Source organism: Dichotomopilus funicola, assembly GCF_033296635.1.
Source record: "Dichotomopilus funicola strain CBS 141.50 unplaced genomic scaffold C8A04scaffold_24, whole genome shotgun sequence".
Classification (NCBI taxonomy): Eukaryota; Fungi; Ascomycota; class Sordariomycetes; order Sordariales; family Chaetomiaceae; genus Dichotomopilus; species Dichotomopilus funicola.
This window is the reverse complement of record NW_026944045.1, coordinates 331,637-350,157: the sequence shown is the minus strand read 5'-3', so window position 1 is coordinate 350,157 and position 18,521 is coordinate 331,637. Positions and strand designations below refer to the sequence as shown.

The 18,521-nt window shown below is 54.5% G+C and overlaps 6 protein-coding genes across 6 annotated transcripts; 3 read left to right on the top strand and 3 right to left on the bottom strand.

Annotated features, from left to right (window-relative positions):
* Positions 1-214: 214 nt before the first annotated feature.
* Positions 215-1,606, top strand: C8A04DRAFT_27915 (vacuolar protein sorting-associated protein vts1; the record flags this gene model as incomplete). Its single annotated transcript, XM_062780455.1, has 4 exons — positions 215-323; positions 375-475; positions 536-663; positions 718-1,606. The coding sequence occupies 4 exons, from the start codon at positions 215-217 to the stop codon at positions 1,604-1,606; spliced, it is 1,227 nt and encodes a 408-aa protein (XP_062637827.1).
* Positions 1,607-3,641: 2,035 nt separating this feature from the next.
* C8A04DRAFT_11515 (uncharacterized protein) lies at positions 3,642-4,550 on the top strand (the record flags this gene model as incomplete). The annotated part of the gene is made up of 4 exons (XM_062776998.1): positions 3,642-3,820; positions 3,903-4,094; positions 4,162-4,230; positions 4,289-4,550. Coding segments are annotated over 4 exons (702 nt in total), but the record flags the coding sequence as incomplete, so codon positions are not given.
* A 2,107-nt stretch (positions 4,551-6,657) lies between these two features.
* C8A04DRAFT_27913 (uncharacterized protein) lies at positions 6,658-7,737 on the bottom strand (the record flags this gene model as incomplete). The annotated part of the gene is made up of 1 exon (XM_062780454.1): positions 6,658-7,737. The coding sequence occupies one exon, from the start codon at positions 7,735-7,737 to the stop codon at positions 6,658-6,660; it is 1,080 nt and encodes a 359-aa protein (XP_062637825.1).
* A 785-nt stretch (positions 7,738-8,522) lies between these two features.
* On the bottom strand, positions 8,523-9,646 carry C8A04DRAFT_27912 (JAB1/Mov34/MPN/PAD-1 ubiquitin protease-domain-containing protein; the record flags this gene model as incomplete). The annotated part of the gene is made up of 3 exons (XM_062780453.1): positions 8,523-9,210; positions 9,272-9,525; positions 9,584-9,646. The coding sequence occupies 3 exons, from the start codon at positions 9,644-9,646 to the stop codon at positions 8,523-8,525; spliced, it is 1,005 nt and encodes a 334-aa protein (XP_062637824.1).
* A 1,038-nt stretch (positions 9,647-10,684) lies between these two features.
* C8A04DRAFT_36695 (histone deacetylase) lies at positions 10,685-12,947 on the top strand (the record flags this gene model as incomplete). Its single annotated transcript, XM_062783612.1, has 4 exons — positions 10,685-10,894; positions 10,992-11,292; positions 11,369-11,910; positions 11,976-12,947. The coding sequence occupies 4 exons, from the start codon at positions 10,685-10,687 to the stop codon at positions 12,945-12,947; spliced, it is 2,025 nt and encodes a 674-aa protein (XP_062637823.1).
* A 1,201-nt stretch (positions 12,948-14,148) lies between these two features.
* On the bottom strand, positions 14,149-17,119 carry C8A04DRAFT_11557 (uncharacterized protein; the record flags this gene model as incomplete). The annotated part of the gene is made up of 3 exons (XM_062777017.1): positions 14,149-14,554; positions 14,618-14,936; positions 15,001-17,119. The coding sequence occupies 3 exons, from the start codon at positions 17,117-17,119 to the stop codon at positions 14,149-14,151; spliced, it is 2,844 nt and encodes a 947-aa protein (XP_062637822.1).
* Positions 17,120-18,521: the final 1,402 nt, after the last annotated feature.

Genomic DNA, 18,521 nt, shown 5'->3' with positions numbered 1-18,521 from the left:
TTGGCGAGCTTGGCAAATGACGCGCCAGGCGCTCTTGCGCTCCCCCACCAACAATCGCTCAGCCTGAGAGGCAACAACTAAAGCATCCGTGGCAGCTGTTTACACCAAGATACAACCTCACCTTCTTCCGCACGTCTGCTCCCGACACGCCAATCCCAGTTTTGGCTTCCGACCTTTGGTTCACACCTCAAGCGACCCTTTCTCCACCCCCGCCATGGCTGACGCCGTCCCCGCTGCGCTGCGCTTAGCCGATGTCAATATCTGGAAATGCGCCACCAAGGCCACCCAGCTCCGATCGGTCAAGCCTATTATGGTTTATTGGTGTACGTCAAGGCCATGAAGGTTCAAATAACAGCTGATCCTGACTGTGGGAGGTGAATATTGGGCCGTCAACCAGATCCTGGCTAAGGAACTGCACAACACGGACGAGGGCATCCTCAGCTATACAACCGCATTGATCGATAAGCTCGAGCAAGTAAGGATATGCCGCACCGGTACATTTAGTCTGTCTCCAGTTCTGATTAAAGACGAATAGACCAAAGCAGAGAACCCGACCGAAGATGCCATCATAGACGACACCGCGGGCCAGGCATACGTAGAGCAGTTTGCGCAGGAAACCCTCGATCGAGCAGAACGGGTTGTGAAGGCGAATCGTGTGACACAGTAAGCCAGATAACACCCCGTATATACTCGCCCTTTGAGCTCACAGATTGCTAGGCAAACCGCTGTGACGTTCGACGCCGCCGCAACCTTTTTTCACGTCGTGAATATCTGGGGTCCCGTGGATCAAGAGACACAGCAAAAGATCAAGTACGCAAAATGGAATGCGGCGCGTATTGCTAAAGCCATAAAGGAGGGTAAAGACCCCAACGAGTCGAACCCCAAACCCGAAGAGCCCGTGCAACCGGAGCCGGAGCCAGCAAACGCAGGCCCACGCCCTGTGACGGTTGAGGATGCGCCGGACACCGATAGTCTCCGAGATGTTGCGGGGACCTCGTTACCTCACAGCCCCGCGCCTGCGGAACCATCTCCGGTTTCTGATCCCGGGCTCCAGCTTCCAGGAGTGCCCACAAACCTGAGTCAACCCGCGGCCCCCTCTGGCTATTTTGGCCCCGACGCTTCAATAACACCACCCTCGAACCTCCCATCAGCTCCTACCAGCTGGAGTACATCACCCCAACATCCCTCGGCGCCTCCGGTCACATGGTCATCGCCAGCCGCCAGCCCTTCGTCTGCCAGTGGTTTCTACCAACAGCCATCACAACCCGCTGCACCCCCAACTGCACCTCCCACATTCGCCGCGAGCCCTCCAGCCACAGCCGCCACGGCGCCGCTTCCCACCAGCCCTCCCACAGATTCTCACCGTGTAATTCCAACGGCTAGTGCTCCCGCAGCCCCCAATGCCCTCCTACCGATGGGCTTAGCGCCGCCTTCCGGATATTCACCAGTTGGGGCCCAGCCGTCAGGTGCCTTCACAACCGATGAGGCGGCAATCGTGGGGGCGCAGAAGCATGCGAAATGGGCCATTTCGGCTCTGAACTTTGAGGATGTGCCCACGGCAGTGCGGGAACTCCGGAGAGCGTTGGAGTTGCTTACTGCGACATAGCTTATGTATGATACCCCATGGGTGTGAATTACCAATATGAGTAGCAGCGCGAAAGCTTTGAGACTTCAGTATGTGTCTGCGAAAAGCTGCACAGTGATAGACCTTCCTGTAATTTAAGCCTGGGCACGTAGCGCAATATGGATAGCCTGCTTATTGCGGTAATGCCTATTATGACGGAAGTCCGGGGCGAATCATCTATCAATTCAGAGTCGCCGACCCCTACATACATTGACCGCCATTTCACATGCTGGCTCGAGGAGATTATGCTGCGAGTAGTTACGAACCTGTCCATTTTATCACTGCCCCCTTATACTACCCCGCATGGCCCTCGTACGACGAGGAACCTCTGCCACCTGTCGATCCCTATCAAACCCGCATGTTTCATCAAATACGCCTGGGAGAGGACAGCCTGATCTTCACTCCATTTCACTTCCATCCAGGGCAGGGAAGAGTAATGTGGTGGACATAAGTGCTTCACGATGAACAGGCCGGGGCAATTGGCTTCCACTCACTATAATTCCTGATATTTGCAGTGTGAAAGTCTTTTGTGCGAGTTCGGAAGTACGTGCAGGTGGCATTTCCACGTTGCAGATAAAGACTCAGGTGAGAATACATAACGTAATCTAGGAAATTGGTACATTGGGACGGGTTGATGCCTTTGTTGTCAACAGTTGGTCGGTTACCAGGGAAACTACGCAGTTCAATGTAAAATAGATTATTGGCTTGCCTCGTGAATTAGAAATAAAGCTAGAAACTGTTTCTACAATTCGGGGCAGTCCTGTGTACGTAAAATCATTGTGCTTTGTTGTCATGACTTCAGGATATCTTCTGGATTGGAGCCCCTGAGAAGCCCCACCTGAGTAAACAAAACAGCTACATACCAACTTCAAATACTCTGACAGCATACTAGCCCCCTGGGCCAACCAACGCATTATTGTTTTGTTGTCTAGGGGCTGAGCATGTTTAAAGCATGAAATAATACAAGGAGAAGACAGAGGGGAAATTCGCCCTAGCGTGATTTTCATCAACCCCAACAACTTGTGCAATCTTGAGCACCACGTGACAACCATTACCCCCCCAACACAGAAGTCCTCCCAGAATCATTTGAAGCGACAAGTAACGGTCAGAGAACTGGCTAAAATGTACCAAGCTTTTAGCAAATACAACAAAAACAACAAGACTCTAGGCAGTGTGACCTAAAGTTGGAAGGAAACTAGGCAGTGATATGAAGATGTCTCATAGAACTGAATAGGTAGAGAAGTTCTGGAAGCTTTAACAACTGAAGAAAGGAAGAGAGAGCATCGTCAATGATTTCTTGTAAACATAATTTGAAGTAGTCATCAGGGAAACAAATCTTGTGAACAGAGACAGCCAGACAGTGCGTAAAGGGCATTCCCAGCCACCATTTGGCCTCTAGAGATTATTCAAACGTGCCTTGGGTATCGGAATATCCAAACCAGCCATCCCTCTGTAAGACAAGAAGCCGTAGAACTTGAGGCAAAGGCAACGCTGGAAGACATCATCCCAGGATACTCGCGAACCGAGACGGTAGCGATGCCTTGGTATCCCAAGCAGCGACCCATAGCCGACCTTCTGCCCCTCACACCCATGATTTCCACGACCACAGCCCAGAGCTCGGGCCACAATGAAAGAGATAGATAGTCCGGTAATTCTCCAAGGGCTAGGGCTTGGGTGTGAGGCTTGACTTCAAGCGATATCCCGTTCTTGCCGTCCCTCTCGTAGAGAGGTCGGTTACCTACGCGTTGAGGTCTGCACAACCTGCCTGCTCAGTGTGAACACGTCTGATTTGGTTGCGCACACACTGCCCACACAAAGGCTATAAAATATCCCCCCCTCGACCTGTTCTCTGCCTATTTCTCTTCTCCCACCACCCACATTCCACACCCGACTTTCCTCACACCTTCACTTGACTACCAAATAACAACGCTATAACAACTGAACACAACCATCGTACACTTCACTTCACACATCAATCACGATGATGTCGGCGTCGATTTCGATGGCTGGAGCCGCGATGCTTCTGCTCGGCAGCGCTCGCGGCCATGTGGTCATGAACACTCCGACTCCTTACAATCTAGATCTTCAAGCGATCGCGGGTAGTGACTCTCACCCGTTTCCGTGCCATAACCAGTACGACTTTACCGAGCGTACCATGCTTGAAGCTGGCAGTGCTGCTCTAATTAACTTTACCAGGTAAGTCGATCTATCTGCGATCCCATCCATTGTCACCCTTTGAGGGTTGTGGCGGCCACGACTAATCAGTACATCCCAACAGTGGCGCTCAGCATGGTGGCGGCTCGTGCCAGTTCAGCATCACCTATGACGAGCCTGTCGACGGTGGTGACTGGGACAAGTCGGCCAAGTTCAAAACTATCTACACCATCATCGGCGGCTGTCCGGCCGTGTCTACCGATGAGACTCACAATCTCGTTTCCGCTGGTGCTGTTATGATTCCCGTTCCCAAGTTGTAAGTATTACCGATTGAACAAACGAAATGAATTCCTGGTTGTCTCTTTACTAACGCTGGTAAACAGTCTCAAGAACGGCCCCGCTACTTTCGCCTGGACCTGGTTCAACTTGATCGGCAACAAGCAGATGCATATGTGAGTTCTGTCGCTCTCCGTAGTTCACTTTTGTTTACAATTCTAACCTCTGAAACAGGAACTGCGCTCCCGTCAACATCACTGGCGGTACTGACAACACTGCCGAGATTGAGAACTTGCCCGACATCTTTGTGGCCAACTACCCCAACGACCCCGAGGTCCCCAACTGCGTTACCGGCACTCATGCCGACAATGTTGTTGTCAACATCCCTAACCCGGGCAAATACGGTCGCATTATCCAGGCTCCCAGTGAGCCGGCCAACAAGCCTTCGGACTACTGCTTTCAGATCCCGCCTGCCCAATCTCTTCCCGTGTTCGAGGCTGATCCGGTTTCATCGGTCCAAGGCGAGCCCAAGAGCATCACTTTGCCCATTCAGAAGTCAACCGCAACTGTTGCACGGGCACAGAAGACCACGCCTGACTACTTCCTGCTCGCCCGGGAGACCACTGATTACTTTCCTCCTGTGGCCGATACCACCGAGCACTTCCTTGGCGCAGTTGAGACCCCCGACTATTTCCCACCCAAGGCCGTGGAAACCGACTACTTCCCTGGAACGGCCTCGTCTTCCAAGGCCGCCAACTTCTTCCCGGGTAGAGCCAAGTCCACCGATACTGCAAACTACTTCCCCGGCAGGGCTGAATCTACCGACACTGCAAACTACTTCCCTGGCAGGGCTGAGTCTACTGACACTGCTAATTATTTCCCGGGAAGGGCTGAGTCAACTGAGACCGACAACTACTTCCCTGGCAGGGCCGAGTCCACTGGCACTGCTGACTATTTCCCTGGTGCAGTTAAGTCTACTGAGACCGCCAACTTCTTCCCGGGAAGGGCAGAGTCTACCGAGACCGACAATTACTTCCCGGGCAGGGCAGAGTCTACTGGCACTGCCAACTATTTCCCTGGCGGGGCCGGGTCTACTGATACCGCCGATTATTTCCCTCCCGCAGCTGAATCCACGGATTACTTCCACCCTGTGGCAAAGTCTCGGAACGCTCACTATTTCCCTTCTGCGGAGTCTCAGACAACCGATTATTTCCCTCCCAAGGCTGAGGTTACCAACTACTTCCCTGGTGCGGTCCAGTCTTCGGACACCGCCGACTACTTCCCACCCAAGGCTGAGGTCACTGACTACTTCCCTGGAACGGCTTCGTCTACCGATACCGCCAACTTCTTCCCCGGCAGGGCTGAGTCCACTGATACTCCTGATTACTTCCCACCCGCGGCTCAGTCCACGGATTATTTTCCTCCCCTTCCCGAGTCTAAGGCGGCCCACTTCTTCCCCGGCAGGGCTGAGTCTACCGGCACTGCCGACTACTTCCCTCCTGCTGTGAAGTCTCAGACTCCCGACTATTCCCCCCCCAAGGCTGAGGTCACCGACTTCTTCCCCGGCAGGGCCGAGTCTACTGACACCGCCAACTTCTTCCCTGGTGCAGTCCAGTCTTCATATAGCACCGACTATTTCCCTCCTGCTGCTGAGCCGACCAAAACCCCGCATCACCCTCCTACTGCACCTGTCTCAGTCATCGTTTCTGAGTCAAGGTCCATCGACCTCAGCAGCCGCATGTCCACCGGCTTTACGACCATCACCCGATCTGCCGTCCCCAGCAGAGGCAGCAACAATAAACCCGGGCCCATCAGTGATGACAATGCCGTCTTCTGCAAGACTCATGGCGCCCTCCTTTGTCTCGACAATGGTATGTTCGGTTTCTGCAACTGGGGCTGGGCAATTCTGCAGAGGCTCCCTGCCGACACAGAGTGCCTAGATGGTCAGATCACCAAGCGGGAGGAGCCCAAGAAGGAGAAGCGCCAGATTATTGGCTTTGAGGGCATATATGAGTGGAACAACCGCCGTGTAGGCAAGTCGGGCCCGCTCCAGATCGATGACGAGGGTCACGTCTACGTGCCTGATGGTGGTCCGCTGGAGACCCAGTAAAGGCCGACAAAACTTACTTGCACTGATGTGCACGTGGCTTTCTACTACTGACCATGGTGATCCTGTTCTGGAGAACCCTGAAGGAGGGAAAGAATGACTACTACCCGGTGATGGTTGTACGAATAGACGATAGACGTTGACAGAAGTTGGGTTGGCCTGAGGTAATGTGGGGGGTACGCGGCCAACCAACTAAACACAGACAAATGGCTTAGAAGCTGGGGATGGAGAGGCTTCGTAAATCACAGTGTGGTTCCCCAATCCTGTGCCAGCCTCTAAATTAACTTTTGAGTGAACTGTGATAAGATGCGTAAATCGAGACAGAAAAAACAAACACTACTCCAGTCTAGAAATTTGAGCACATCATGTAGAGACACGGACCCAAGGATCACACGACCGCTTACTCCATTAATTTCTATTAAAACTCAAACTCGAAACCTAATTACATGGGAGACTACCAGCTATCTAAGTCGAAAGCAATGGAGTAAGCCAGCACTCAAATCTCGATCCCTTGTTGTTGAGTGAACGCAAGAAGATCAAACTGAGAAATACCGCCCACCTCAAAGAGGGGTAACACCTCACCGTATTCGGCCACGAAAGGCTCCCTAAAGCCCGGGTAGACCAAGTTGGGGGCTTCCTCCACCGTCAACACCCACCTGGCGCGATATCCGTGCTTCCTCACGTCCGCAGCCAACCGCCGCATGATCCAAAGGATCAACCCAGCGATATGCCTCTCCTGCGGTGACCCCGTACCGCTACCCTTGGTGAGACAAAAGTACCACGCCCGTGCAAACTCGTTTAATAATGTCGGGATGGCCACCACCCGGGCCTCGGTCCGCACCATTTCACCAACCCACCCGATAAAAGGCGCCTTCATCTCAGACGGCCGTACAATCCATAGACTTTCCCACGCCTGACTCGACACGGCCCTCAGCCGGACGCCAACAACCACCTCGACCTCCTCTTCCAACCCCGAGTGAGGGCCCAACAACAGAGGCCCACGTTCACCAGGAGTGGGTGCGGTCGTCTTCGTTTCCTTCATCACCGCCGTCGTCATAGCAGCAGAAACAGCAGAAACGGGGACATAAACAGGCACACCGATCACCTCCTTCACCTGCCCCCCTGTTCCCTGCTCCTCTGTTGCTTCACCCTCCCGATGCACCCCCCACCCAACAACCTTAGCCCACGACAGAATCACCCCACAATCTTCCGCCGGACATAGCATGCTCACATGTGCCGTCATCCCCAAACCAACACCCTCTTCCCCCGCGCCCTCGCCAGGGGCATCACACCATAGGAAGCTCCCGTGTTGTTGTCCTGGTCGATACCCCCATACCATAAGTGCCGCATGGCCGGTCACGGCGTATCGCGGCTGGGGTAGGGCACGGTCGAAGCGGTCGAGGACGAGTTTTAGGGTTAAGGGGTTGAGAGGGTGTGTTGATAGGGGAGGTTGTGTGAGTCGGCGAGTGCGGGTGTGTGTCGAGGGCGTTGTTGCCCTGTTAGTAGGATGATTGGGGACTGGAGCGGTAGAAGGATGTGTTGTGGTAACGGGGATGGTTCTGTCTCGGTTAGCCATGCTGCTGCTGCTGCCGATCCTGCCGATCCTACTGGCACGTTGGAGTTCCGGTTTGGGCAATCCTGGAAGGGTTCGAAGGGGATATGTGCGGAACGAGCCAGGGCTTAGGTTTGGGGCTGTCAATGTTGGTTCTATCAACGGGGTGAGAAGCATTGGGGTGGGTTTTGAGGGTTCCGGTCGATACTAATAGTGGGCGTCCTGGCGGCCTCGAATCGGTAGCGTATTGGTTTTGGCACCCGCCCAACGAGAGGGCGGATTCTCGATGGAGTCTCTGGGATCCGGGGGTCGCGAGGTGGGTGAAGTCAAAAGGCTCCCAAGTTTATCAAGCGCTTGTTGCAACAGTACTTAGATTCTACAGTCACGTGTGGATGGATAAGGGGTTGGGCGACAGTCTGTTTATGGGACACAATGTTAGCACAAATCCGCAGCTTGTCCTTCAAAGAATTGAAGATGGCAAAGATAAAAGTAACAATGAGGATGGGGGGTTCCGGCAAGGATATGGTGAATGGTGAACAACACCAGCACCACAAGTTGATCAGACAAAGAGAGGCACAACACAGGACAAAGAACAGGTTACTTGGGTTCGCTCCAGCAGTAACCACCTGACCAGAACTTTACGGGTATGCGCAATCAACAAGCGACAGCAGCCGGTAAAGTGCTAGAATGCATCATGTACATGGTTACTAGTCTAGCGCCCGTGCCTGCCTTGCCCAAACGCCTGCCTACTCACACAACGCCTGGACCCGTGTTCGCTTGCCCGGGGATATGCTGAATTAGCCCTTATTCTAGAGATCCTCTTCCACCTCCATCTCGTCGCCATTCGCCTTCCCATCCGCCGATGCGTCTTTCTTAGCCATCGTGGCCTCCTTGTCAATCATCTGCCTTGACACGGCGACGATGTTGTCTTCAATCAACTGTTGTCCGACATCCTCTAAATGCTTCTTCGGGTCTAGCTTGCCGACGTAACGAGTCTTTAATTGATCCTTCGACAACTCCGTTTCCTCTTTGACCCGCTTCTCGTAACCCTCGGCAAGGCTGACGAGGCGATCAAGTCGTTCCTTGGTCCGCTGGCCCTCCGTGCGGAAGTCCTCCATCTGCAATGCGTCCGTCCACGGGTGTTTATGCAAATTCATCAACATATTCTCCTCCAGTGCCGTTTTCCGGTAGTTAATGCCGATGGAATAGTAGTGTCGGTTAAGGCCATGAATAAGAGCCTGAATCGATGGTTTGTTCAAGTGGCCCAAGTTGGAGGTAGTCTGGCGGGGTTCCTGGCCCATCATCAGACTCTGTGGGTTGATTAGGCGAAATGCATCGATAACGACTTTGCCCTTCACGGACTGAATGGGATCGACAACGACGGCGACGGCTCGTGGCGTGAGCTGCTCAAAACTCTGTTGGGTGTTGATATCAACCGACGAGAGCCAGCAGCCAAAACCGGGATGGGAGTGATACCAGCCGACGACAGATTCGGGTCTGCAATGAAAAAAGATAGTTAGTTGCTGGTACCACCACGGCAAAAGTCCACCGTACACACCTGCCGGTTTGCCGTAGCATATCCATCATCTTCATCTGGAAGACCGGGTCGACAGCCTCCACGCTGACACCCGTACCACTCTGCGGCATGGCAAACACATCCACTACGCGGACCGTGAAGTCGTCCACAAACTCGCCCAACATCAGACCCATGACTTCCATTGGTACACCGGCACGGCCATGGCGCAGCATCTTGAGCAGAGCGAGAGACGAGATGTGGACTGTTTCGGAATTGTCGATGAGGTTGGTGTTGTCCTGCAAGTCGGTTAGCATACATTCGATTTACAGTAGAACGCTGGCCAGAAATGCATACTGTCCCCGGAGCCGAGCCACCCAAGTTCATGCCACCACCAAGCAAACTCCTAAAGCGCTCCATGATGAAGTGTTCGCCGGCTCGGTGGACTGTGATGTGGAGGAGGGGCAGACGAGGGGCGGTATTGGTTTCGCTGAAACCCGAGGCAGGCTGGTCGGGCGTAGAAAATCGGGAAGTCTCAAAAGTTGACGACCGTAGATTAACAAAATGCAAAACGGAAAGAACCCGAGTTTGGATCGAGGGTCGTCAACACTAAAGGCCGGACCTCTTGTCGCGTTGTTGGGAGTTGGAGGTGATACCCGCTGTTGCTGTTGGAGCTGGGGCTTGAAGCTGTCCCTTGCTGGCTGCGTTGACGAAAGCCCTGGCAGCCTGCAGTGCGCGCGAGGACGCGATTACCTCAGCAGCTGTGCTCAGCCCATGAGCTGCTGTGAGCTCATCAGGCCCAGAGCATGTCCCACCTTTCTTGCCCCACCAGAATCTAGCCCACAAATTTCTTGCAGCCTTGCAGACATTCTCCCGAAGATTAACCGCACCAACCAACTATAACCACTTCGGCCAACGCACGGGCCAAACTTTGCACAAGCCAATAGGCGCTAAGAACGCGATAAGATATTCGCGATGGGCGATTCGTCCTGCTTCTCTGGGGCTTCGGCTTCTTCGTCTTCTTTGGCGCAGGGCTCCTCTCCTTCCAACTTGCCGACCAGCAAACTCGATTTCGTCGAGAAGCTTTCCTTCAAACGTGCTTCTACCGACCGCGATTCCGAAGACCGCGATTCCGACGACCGGGAATCCGACAGCGACGATTCCGAGCCGGTGCGCTGGTACGGCCAGAAGTGGGTGAGACCCTATCCTCGAGCGACGAGGATCGAAGTATTCGAAAGTTCCAACAACACTAGCAGCGCCAATTCGTTTCCCGAAACTTCTACAATTGCCGCTGGCGATAACAACCAAAACCCTACCGACGACGCAAACTTTTACTTTCTTCCCGCTCCCGGCAAACCCGTTTCGAAGAAAGTACTTCGCGAAATCATCGACCAAATCGACACCGATCAAGTGAGCGAAGGCCGCATCCTCTACGAGTTCATTTGCCGCATCAACAAGATGCCGAAGACTACCGATTCCTCCGGCGTAGAGCGTAATCGCCCGCTCTACCAGGTCATCAACACCGACAAGAGGCGCGTCGCCTATTTCTACGATTCCGACATTGGCAATTATGCCTACGTGACTGGCCACCCGATGAAGCCACATCGTATTCGCCTCGCCCACAGTCTGGTCATGAATTACGACGTTTACAAGTACCTCGAGATTTACGTAAGTCAACTTGGGCTTTACTTGATCGCCTTCGCCCGTCCCAGTGTTCGATTTGAGTCGATGAGGGGCTAATTCGAGTTTGCCTTAATGTTTGTAGCGTGCGAAGCCTGCCGTCACCTCGGAGATGACGCAGTTCCATACCGATGAGTACATCGAGTTCTTGCAAAAGGTCACTCCAGACAACATGGACAGCTTCATGCGTGAGCAGGGCAAGTACAACGTCGGCGACGATTGCCCCGTCTTCGATGGCCTCTTTGAGTTTTGTGGCATCAGCGCCGGCGGCAGCATGGAGGGAGCTGCCCGTCTGAATCGCGAGAAGTGCGACATTGCCATCAACTGGGCTGGTGGCCTGCATCATGCCAAGAAGAGCGAGGCTAGCGGTTTCTGCTACGTCAACGGTATGTGCACTTTCTTGTCGCGACACCCGAGGCTTTTGCAGTCGCGTCTTGCTAACCCCGTGTTCCGCCACCATAGACATTGTTCTTGCCATCCTCGAGCTCCTGCGCTTCAAGAAGCGCGTCCTTTACATTGACATCGACGTCCATCACGGTGATGGCGTCGAGGAAGCTTTCTACACGACCGACCGTGTTATGACCGTGTCTTTCCACAAGTACGGCGAGTACTTCCCCGGCACCGGCGAGCTCCGTGACATTGGCATCGGCCAGGGCAAGCACTATGCCGTCAATTTCCCCCTCCGCGATGGCATTGACGACACCACTTACGAGACCATCTTTGAGCCCGTCATTGAGGCCGTCATGAAGTACTACCAGCCCGAGGCCGTTGTCCTCCAGTGCGGTGGCGACAGTCTCTCCGGCGACCGTCTCGGCTGCTTCAACCTGAGCATGCGCGGTCACGCCAACTGCGTCAACTATGTCCGCGGCTTTGGTCTCCCCACTCTCGTCCTTGGTGGCGGTGGTTACACCATGCGCAATGTTGCTCGCACTTGGGCTTACGAGACTGGCCGTCTGGTCGGTGTCGAGATGGATTCATCGCTTCCCTACAACGAGTACTACTCTGTACGTTAAACCCCCTTGCATCGTTTCGTCCGCTCAACCTTGCAACAGTAACTGACTGATTTTAGTACTATGGCCCGGACTACGAGCTTGACGTCCGCTCGTCTAACATGGAAAATGCCAATAGTTATGAGTATCTCGAAAAGATCAAGATCGCTGTCATCGAGAACCTCAAGCGCACCGCCCACGCGCCCTCCGTCCAGATGCAGGATGTTCCCCGCCAGAGCATGGGCATGTCTGATGACCAAGAAGCCGAGCTCGACGATCAGGACGAGGATGAGAACCAGGACGTCCGCATGACTCAGCGCCAGTGGGAGAAGCACGTCGAGCGTCATGACGAGTTTGAGGCCTCGGATGACGAGGATCTAGCTCGTGAGAACGGTGTCTACAAGCCGAATGGCGCTTCTCGCCAGGAGACCAACTTCGGCGCCAACGACAAGGCTGACGACACCATGGAGGTCGACAGCCGTGCTGCTACTCCTCCCGCCGACGACGATGAAGCCATGATCGACGAGGCCCTTGCTGAGGTGCTCGCCGAGGTCGCCCAGTCCGAGGCGCAAAAGTCCGCTGCGGCTGCGGCCGAGCAAAGCGCGGAAGCCGCCAACGCTAAGACCGACAACGATGGCGACGTCGATATGACTGATGCCGGTGCCACCGACGAAAAGGAGCCCGAGGCTACCATTAAGCGCGAAGAAGACGCCGAAGGCATTTCGGCCACCGCCGCCGAGCCCGCTGAGAAGAGCGAGAGCCCGGCTACTGCGGAGGAGGCTGCCAAGCCTGCCGAGGCTGAGAAAGAGGGCGACACCGCTGCTATCGAGAAGAAGCCCGAGCCTTCTACCTCTGCCGATGCTACTGCCACCGGCAGCACCGATACTGCCACCGCTACTGGTGAAGAGGAGAAGAAGCCGGCCGGGAACGCCGAGGCCACTGCTACGACCGAGGCGTCCGACAAGGATGCCGGCGCTGCCACTACCACCTCGGCTGTCACCGACGCTGAGAAGAAGGCTGGCGAAGACAAGGAAGAGGCTTCTTCGGCCTAAGTCCTTCAATCATTTCGGACGTTGCTAACGATGCCAAGACGAGAGAGAGGCGGACTCCAAGACGGGAGGCGGCCACTTCGGCCCTTTTTTTTTGCCCCCCCCTTCCCCCACCGCCTCACTGGTAGCATCGCTTTCTTTTGCCTTTGGCTTTTACCGGCTGCGCGGAACAGCTGCGAGACACATGTCATGTTATATGGAAGGGTTTGTTTGTTTTTGTCCTGTAATGTAAAGTGGAATTTGCGACGGCGTTCCGGGAGGTGGACGGACAGCCACTGGTTACTGAGGATTGGCGGCTTTGGGAGTTGGCTTTTTCGAATCGGTGTTTCTGTCCTGGACATGGTCGCGCATTATACCTGTACCACTAAGTAGGTACTTACCACACCCAATGTAAAATGATGTGATTTCTATCCCCGTTTAGCGCCTAAACTTGTGACCGTGATAATGGATGTTATGATAAATAAACCCTTAGAGTCGGCCAAGTCATTCGTTGGTCCCTCCGTTGGCCAACATAGCCCATCTCGACTTGTAAAAAGCTAATTAGGCTCGACTTATTCATCCACGCTAAGCACCAGACACCAGCCGACGTCGGGTCAGATACGAATCACCCAAATTTAGACGAACTACTTGAACATAAGTTGGTCGGCAATCCCTTGACGGGATGGAATCATTCCAATTAACTGCTCCTTCTCAATGTCGGCCAGCCACAAACCAGCTGAGCCCCTCTAGAAGTACTACTCTCTCGCCGTCATGAAGATGCTATTCGTAAAAACAAAAGAAATAAAAAATGCCTGCCTGCTAATGCTCCAATATGTTTAACTCCAAAAAGAAGAAGGATAATAAAAGTTTAAAAGCTGTTGTAAAACCTGACCCAGACCCGTGAGAGTCAGAACCGGAAAAGCGAACCCCGTCTTGAAAGCAAAGCCCGCATTCTAAATGCATTTCTAATGCAAATCTAAAAAGCCAAAAACAGAGACTCCCCGAGTCCAAGGGAGAAGCCAAGATTCACTTCATACCAGGAAGTGATCAAACACCCACAATCCGAACACCCTGAAATGCGATGGCCCAGATCAATGACGCCCGAACCGGTCGACGAAAAAACGCAATGCATGAACGAGAAAGAGAGAACGGAAATGTAAAATCGAGAAAGGAGGGTCCAAAACAAAATGAAATAGCGAGAGGAAACAACAATCCCGCCGCGACCTTAAAAACTGAACAACCCACTCCTCCGCTTCCCAAACGGATACACCAGCAACGCGCTCAGCGACAACCCCACCGAGATATTGATCGCCACTTGGATGACGCTAAACAAAACATTAAAGGCCGAGTTGTTCAAGTCCGCCGATTGCGTCGTCGTTGTCGACATCGTGCCGTTGACCACTGTCCCGTTGGTGAGGATCGTCTCGTTGCGCACGATCTGGTCTGCGCTGGTCACGCCGCTGAGGAGGGAGCCGCTGGCGGCCAAGCCCGAGGGGACTTGCACGAAGATGGCAGGGAGCATGGCGGCCGCCGCGAGGCCGTAGCCGATTTGGCGAGCGCGCCGGCTAAGGCCGATGGAGGAAGGTGGTGCGGTTGTTGCTGTAGGTGATGATGGTGCAGTTGGTGTGTTGCTTGTGACTGGGGTGATGGGTGTCCCCGGAGTGGATGTTCCAGAGTCCAGAGGTGTTGGGGACACGGTACCCAGCTCCGGATCCCGTTCCTTCTTGTGAGCGAGGGTCTCGTCCGAGTCGACGCCGACTGGTGGGCAGTTGTAGTAAGGCGAGTGGTGATGGCGTGGGTGTTTGCCAACGAGCCGAACGAGGCGGGGCTCAAAGTGATATTCCCAGACATCGAGGAGCCAGTTCTGGGCGTAGCGGCCGAGGCGGGAGTAGAGATTGGCGAGGACGCCGATGGTGAGCGCGCCAAGGGAGCTGGAGACGATACCGTTGCCCTTGAAAAAACGGGCAGAGAAGTTGTTGACACAGAACCCCGCGAGGGAGATGAAGACTTGGACTAGCTTAGATGTTAGCAGCAAATTCCCAGTTTGGTGCTCGAGAAGCCAAGAAGGAAGCCTTACCTGGTACTTGTTTCCACTTTGCCTGGTTAATAGCGCAGAGACAAAGTGTAAATGGCAACACAAAAAGCAGATAATAATTCTCGGGTGGCCGCTGCGTGTACCAGTCCTCACCGACCGAACAGTGCACGGCGCTGACAGCGTTGCTGTCCATGTAGCCATAGATAACCGACCCGATGGTAAAGCCATAACCAAGAAAAAGAGTGTAGATCAACGCATATACCATACGGACAGAACCAGAGATCATCTGGCGGCTCTGGAGCTCCAAGCTCGCGCAAAGGACCATGTACCCCGGGAGGATCAGTGCAATGGACGCCTGCGCAAGAGAAGAGAAACAGAAAATATCACCACCCCGGATGGAACCAAAGGCTCGGGCCAGAAACGAGGTGCTCACCGCCGCGGTGATCTCGAAGACGTTGGCGTACAGCTCGTTTGACGGCGAAAGGTAGAGTTGCAAGAAGCCAACCAGGCAACCCAGAATGAAGCAGATGGGCATGTCGATGTACCGTCCCTCGAAGCCAAACGGCGCGACCATGGCCGAGGCGATCCCGTACAGCAAGATACGCAACCATACGGGAAATTTGGGCTTCGCTGCGTTGATCTCGTTTATGCGAGCTGTAGCTTCATTCACGCCCATGCGGTCGTGCACAACCTCCTTGTAGATCTCGTGGACATCCCGTAGTCGCCCAAAGTCGAGCCCTTGGCCGGCCCGCACTATCTTGACTTCGGTCGTGTGAGTGTTGCTGTCGTCGAAGGAGATGATCATGGTGTCCGGGAGATACATGAACTGGCCCTCGATGCCAAGGACACGGGCAGACATCCTCATGTACGCCTCCAGACGGTGGGTCGGAGCGCCGTAAATCATAAGCGCTTTGCAGAGCTTCAAAAGATATTCGTGGCGGCTGATGATCTCGGCAATATGCACCTTGATACGGTACTCGTCCGACTTCTTCCTGGACTTAGAGTGTTTCTTGGGCTTGGTTGTCTCCTTCTTCACCTTCTCGGTCATAGCTTCGGTCATGTCCTTGGTGGACCCTGGTGCAGCAAACATAAACGACGACTCCATGAGGCCTGTGAGGGTGCTCGATGAATGCGTCCTCCATGGCCGGCGACGTTCGGGTTTGGGCGTGGTGGATCTCGAGGCCGGTGGTGAGCTCCCAGGCGTACTCGGAGCGCTGTGGTCCATAGGCGACGAACCGCCATGCCTGTCCTCGGCGTTGTAAAGCTTGAGCAGTGTGCCCAAGATGCCGCCACGGTAGGCATGCGGTGCGGGCACGTATTCCACATCATGCTCCACAGGCGTCACCGTGCCCGATTTTGGGGGGAGGAACGCGTTGAGCAGTGGGCTCTTATGGCGCCGGTGAGTCCTGACGAGCTGATCGGCCTCGAACTGCCCGCTCTTATGCGGTTGAAGATAATCCGAGTCTCGTCGAAACCCACGATCCTGGGCCGTAGCGGGCACGGAAAGTAGGCTCTGCTGGTCCACGTGGCTGTTCCCCGAGTCGGCCGAGCTTCTCCGAGAAACCGGGACGGACGAGGTGCCAACGGAGTAGGCGAGGCGATCGGCCCTGTTCTTGGCCTCGACTTCTGATTTGTGAGGTGTTGTGGGCATATCGGCGGAAGCTGGGAGTGCGGTCGACTTGCGAAGCACGGGACGGGGTCGGCTTGGTCCGGGCTGGCCTCTCGACTGCTCGCTTTCGAAATATTGTGCAACGGCAGCAGCAAGCTCGGCCTCATCGACGGAAGGCCTCCGAGTCAAGTTCTCACTGTGCAGGGGGGTCGAGCCATTGCTGTATGGCGACGGCGCGTAGGAGAAGTAATCCGGGGCATCAATGAGCGGCTCGCTGGGTGTGATGTGAAACGGGCTGCCGGGTGTGCTAACGTTATCCAGTGGCTGCTTGTCGCTGGCGAACCCGACTCTCTTCTTCTCCTTCCCTCGTGGCGGTTGTGGTCCTCCTATGGTAGTATCTTGTGGTGAGGACGTGGAAGAGGACTCTTGCTGCTGCTCCTTCTGCTGCTCCTGGTGGCCATGCCATTCCCGCTGTGGCTCACGTGGCTGCTCACCAATTCGGGTCGTCTCATCCGGCGTAACTTGTTCCTCCACAACTCGTGGGGATGCCATTGTTTGCGGGTGAAACCTCGCCAGGCGTGTTGTGTAATGAGCCCCTGAACCACTCTGCGGATCAGATCGCCTTGAATAATGAGTCTACAGTACGAAGAGCTCAGTCGTTGATTCAGCTCAACACAGCGATTCGAGGTTCGGTTCTCCAGAGATTTGGATTAGCGTTGGTGGGGCGGATGTGTCGGGTTGGAGAGACCGGATCGGCGGAGAAAGGGGAGCACAATCTCGAAAACTCTCGATCACAAACACAAGATAAAAACAAAATACACACAAGACAAGGAGGCGAAATGGGACGCGGGCGCAGAGGTATGCGAGGGAAAAATACAGTGGAAAGACGCAATGCTTCGCAAAAAGTCGAGAGAAATAGGTAGGGCGTTCAGTTCAGATATCTGAGCGGCCAGGAGGCCCGAGACTTGCGGCGAGGCCGGAGGTGTCTTCGCTCGGCCAAGAGCTCTCCTGCAGGTTCTTCGAGAGCAGGTGAGCAAGAGCATTCAGAGGCCAGCCGCTCGCCCGCCGCACAGCGCGCGGAAGGTGGAACCAATTGCGAATTCGCGACTCCGATGGCCGGGATGAGGGAGGTTGGCTGAGATCTCCGTTGGGATTCTTGATCATTCTTGTGGCCCAATTCTCCACCAGCGTTGAGTCCAGGCCATCAAATCCAGCCCTCCTGAGTCGGTCCTACCCGCTCGCGCTGGCACGTTGGACAACTAGACGCATCCAGACGACGCTTGAAGCGCAGGAAGGAGCAGCCCATGGTGGGCTCGTATCTTCAAGGCTCCGCAGCGCATTGTCCTCCGCCACTTTGGTGGGCCGTTTGGTTTCGAGTTCGAGGTTTTCGACCCAGAACATGCAGAGGAAAAAAAAAGATATCTGCGGGCCCACCCACGTCATTCCCAGCAGAGCTACTGCGAGCGCTTGTGCTAGGATACAACGCGGGATGTGCAACCGGTTTACCCGCCCGAGCATGCCCCAATCAACAGTCGGAATCAGGGATCGGGTAGAGGCTGGCACTCTGGTCGATATGCTGTGATGCTGTTGACGCGGCGTTGGCTTCGGCATCCCGTTGAAGATTTTGCAAACAGGAGCAGATGGCGAAATTCCGGCGGTCAGCTCAGGGGGGGCTGATAGTTAGTTATGTTATCTCCTGCACGTTGTCTGTTTATCAGTCCAGGTCATGACCAGGTTACAATCAATCTGCGGCCGATTTGCCCCGGTTGACCTCAACCATTGCGGGTCAGGGGAATGAGAACCAAACACACAAACATTGCGCATTTCCTATTTGGGTATTCCGGATGCCTTGCTCTGTCCAGCACGGATTAGCAAGGGACCGAATGTTGCAGATGCACAGGGGAAGAAGGGCAAGATTGCGATTCTCTTGGGAAAAAATGGCACAGCTTTGCCA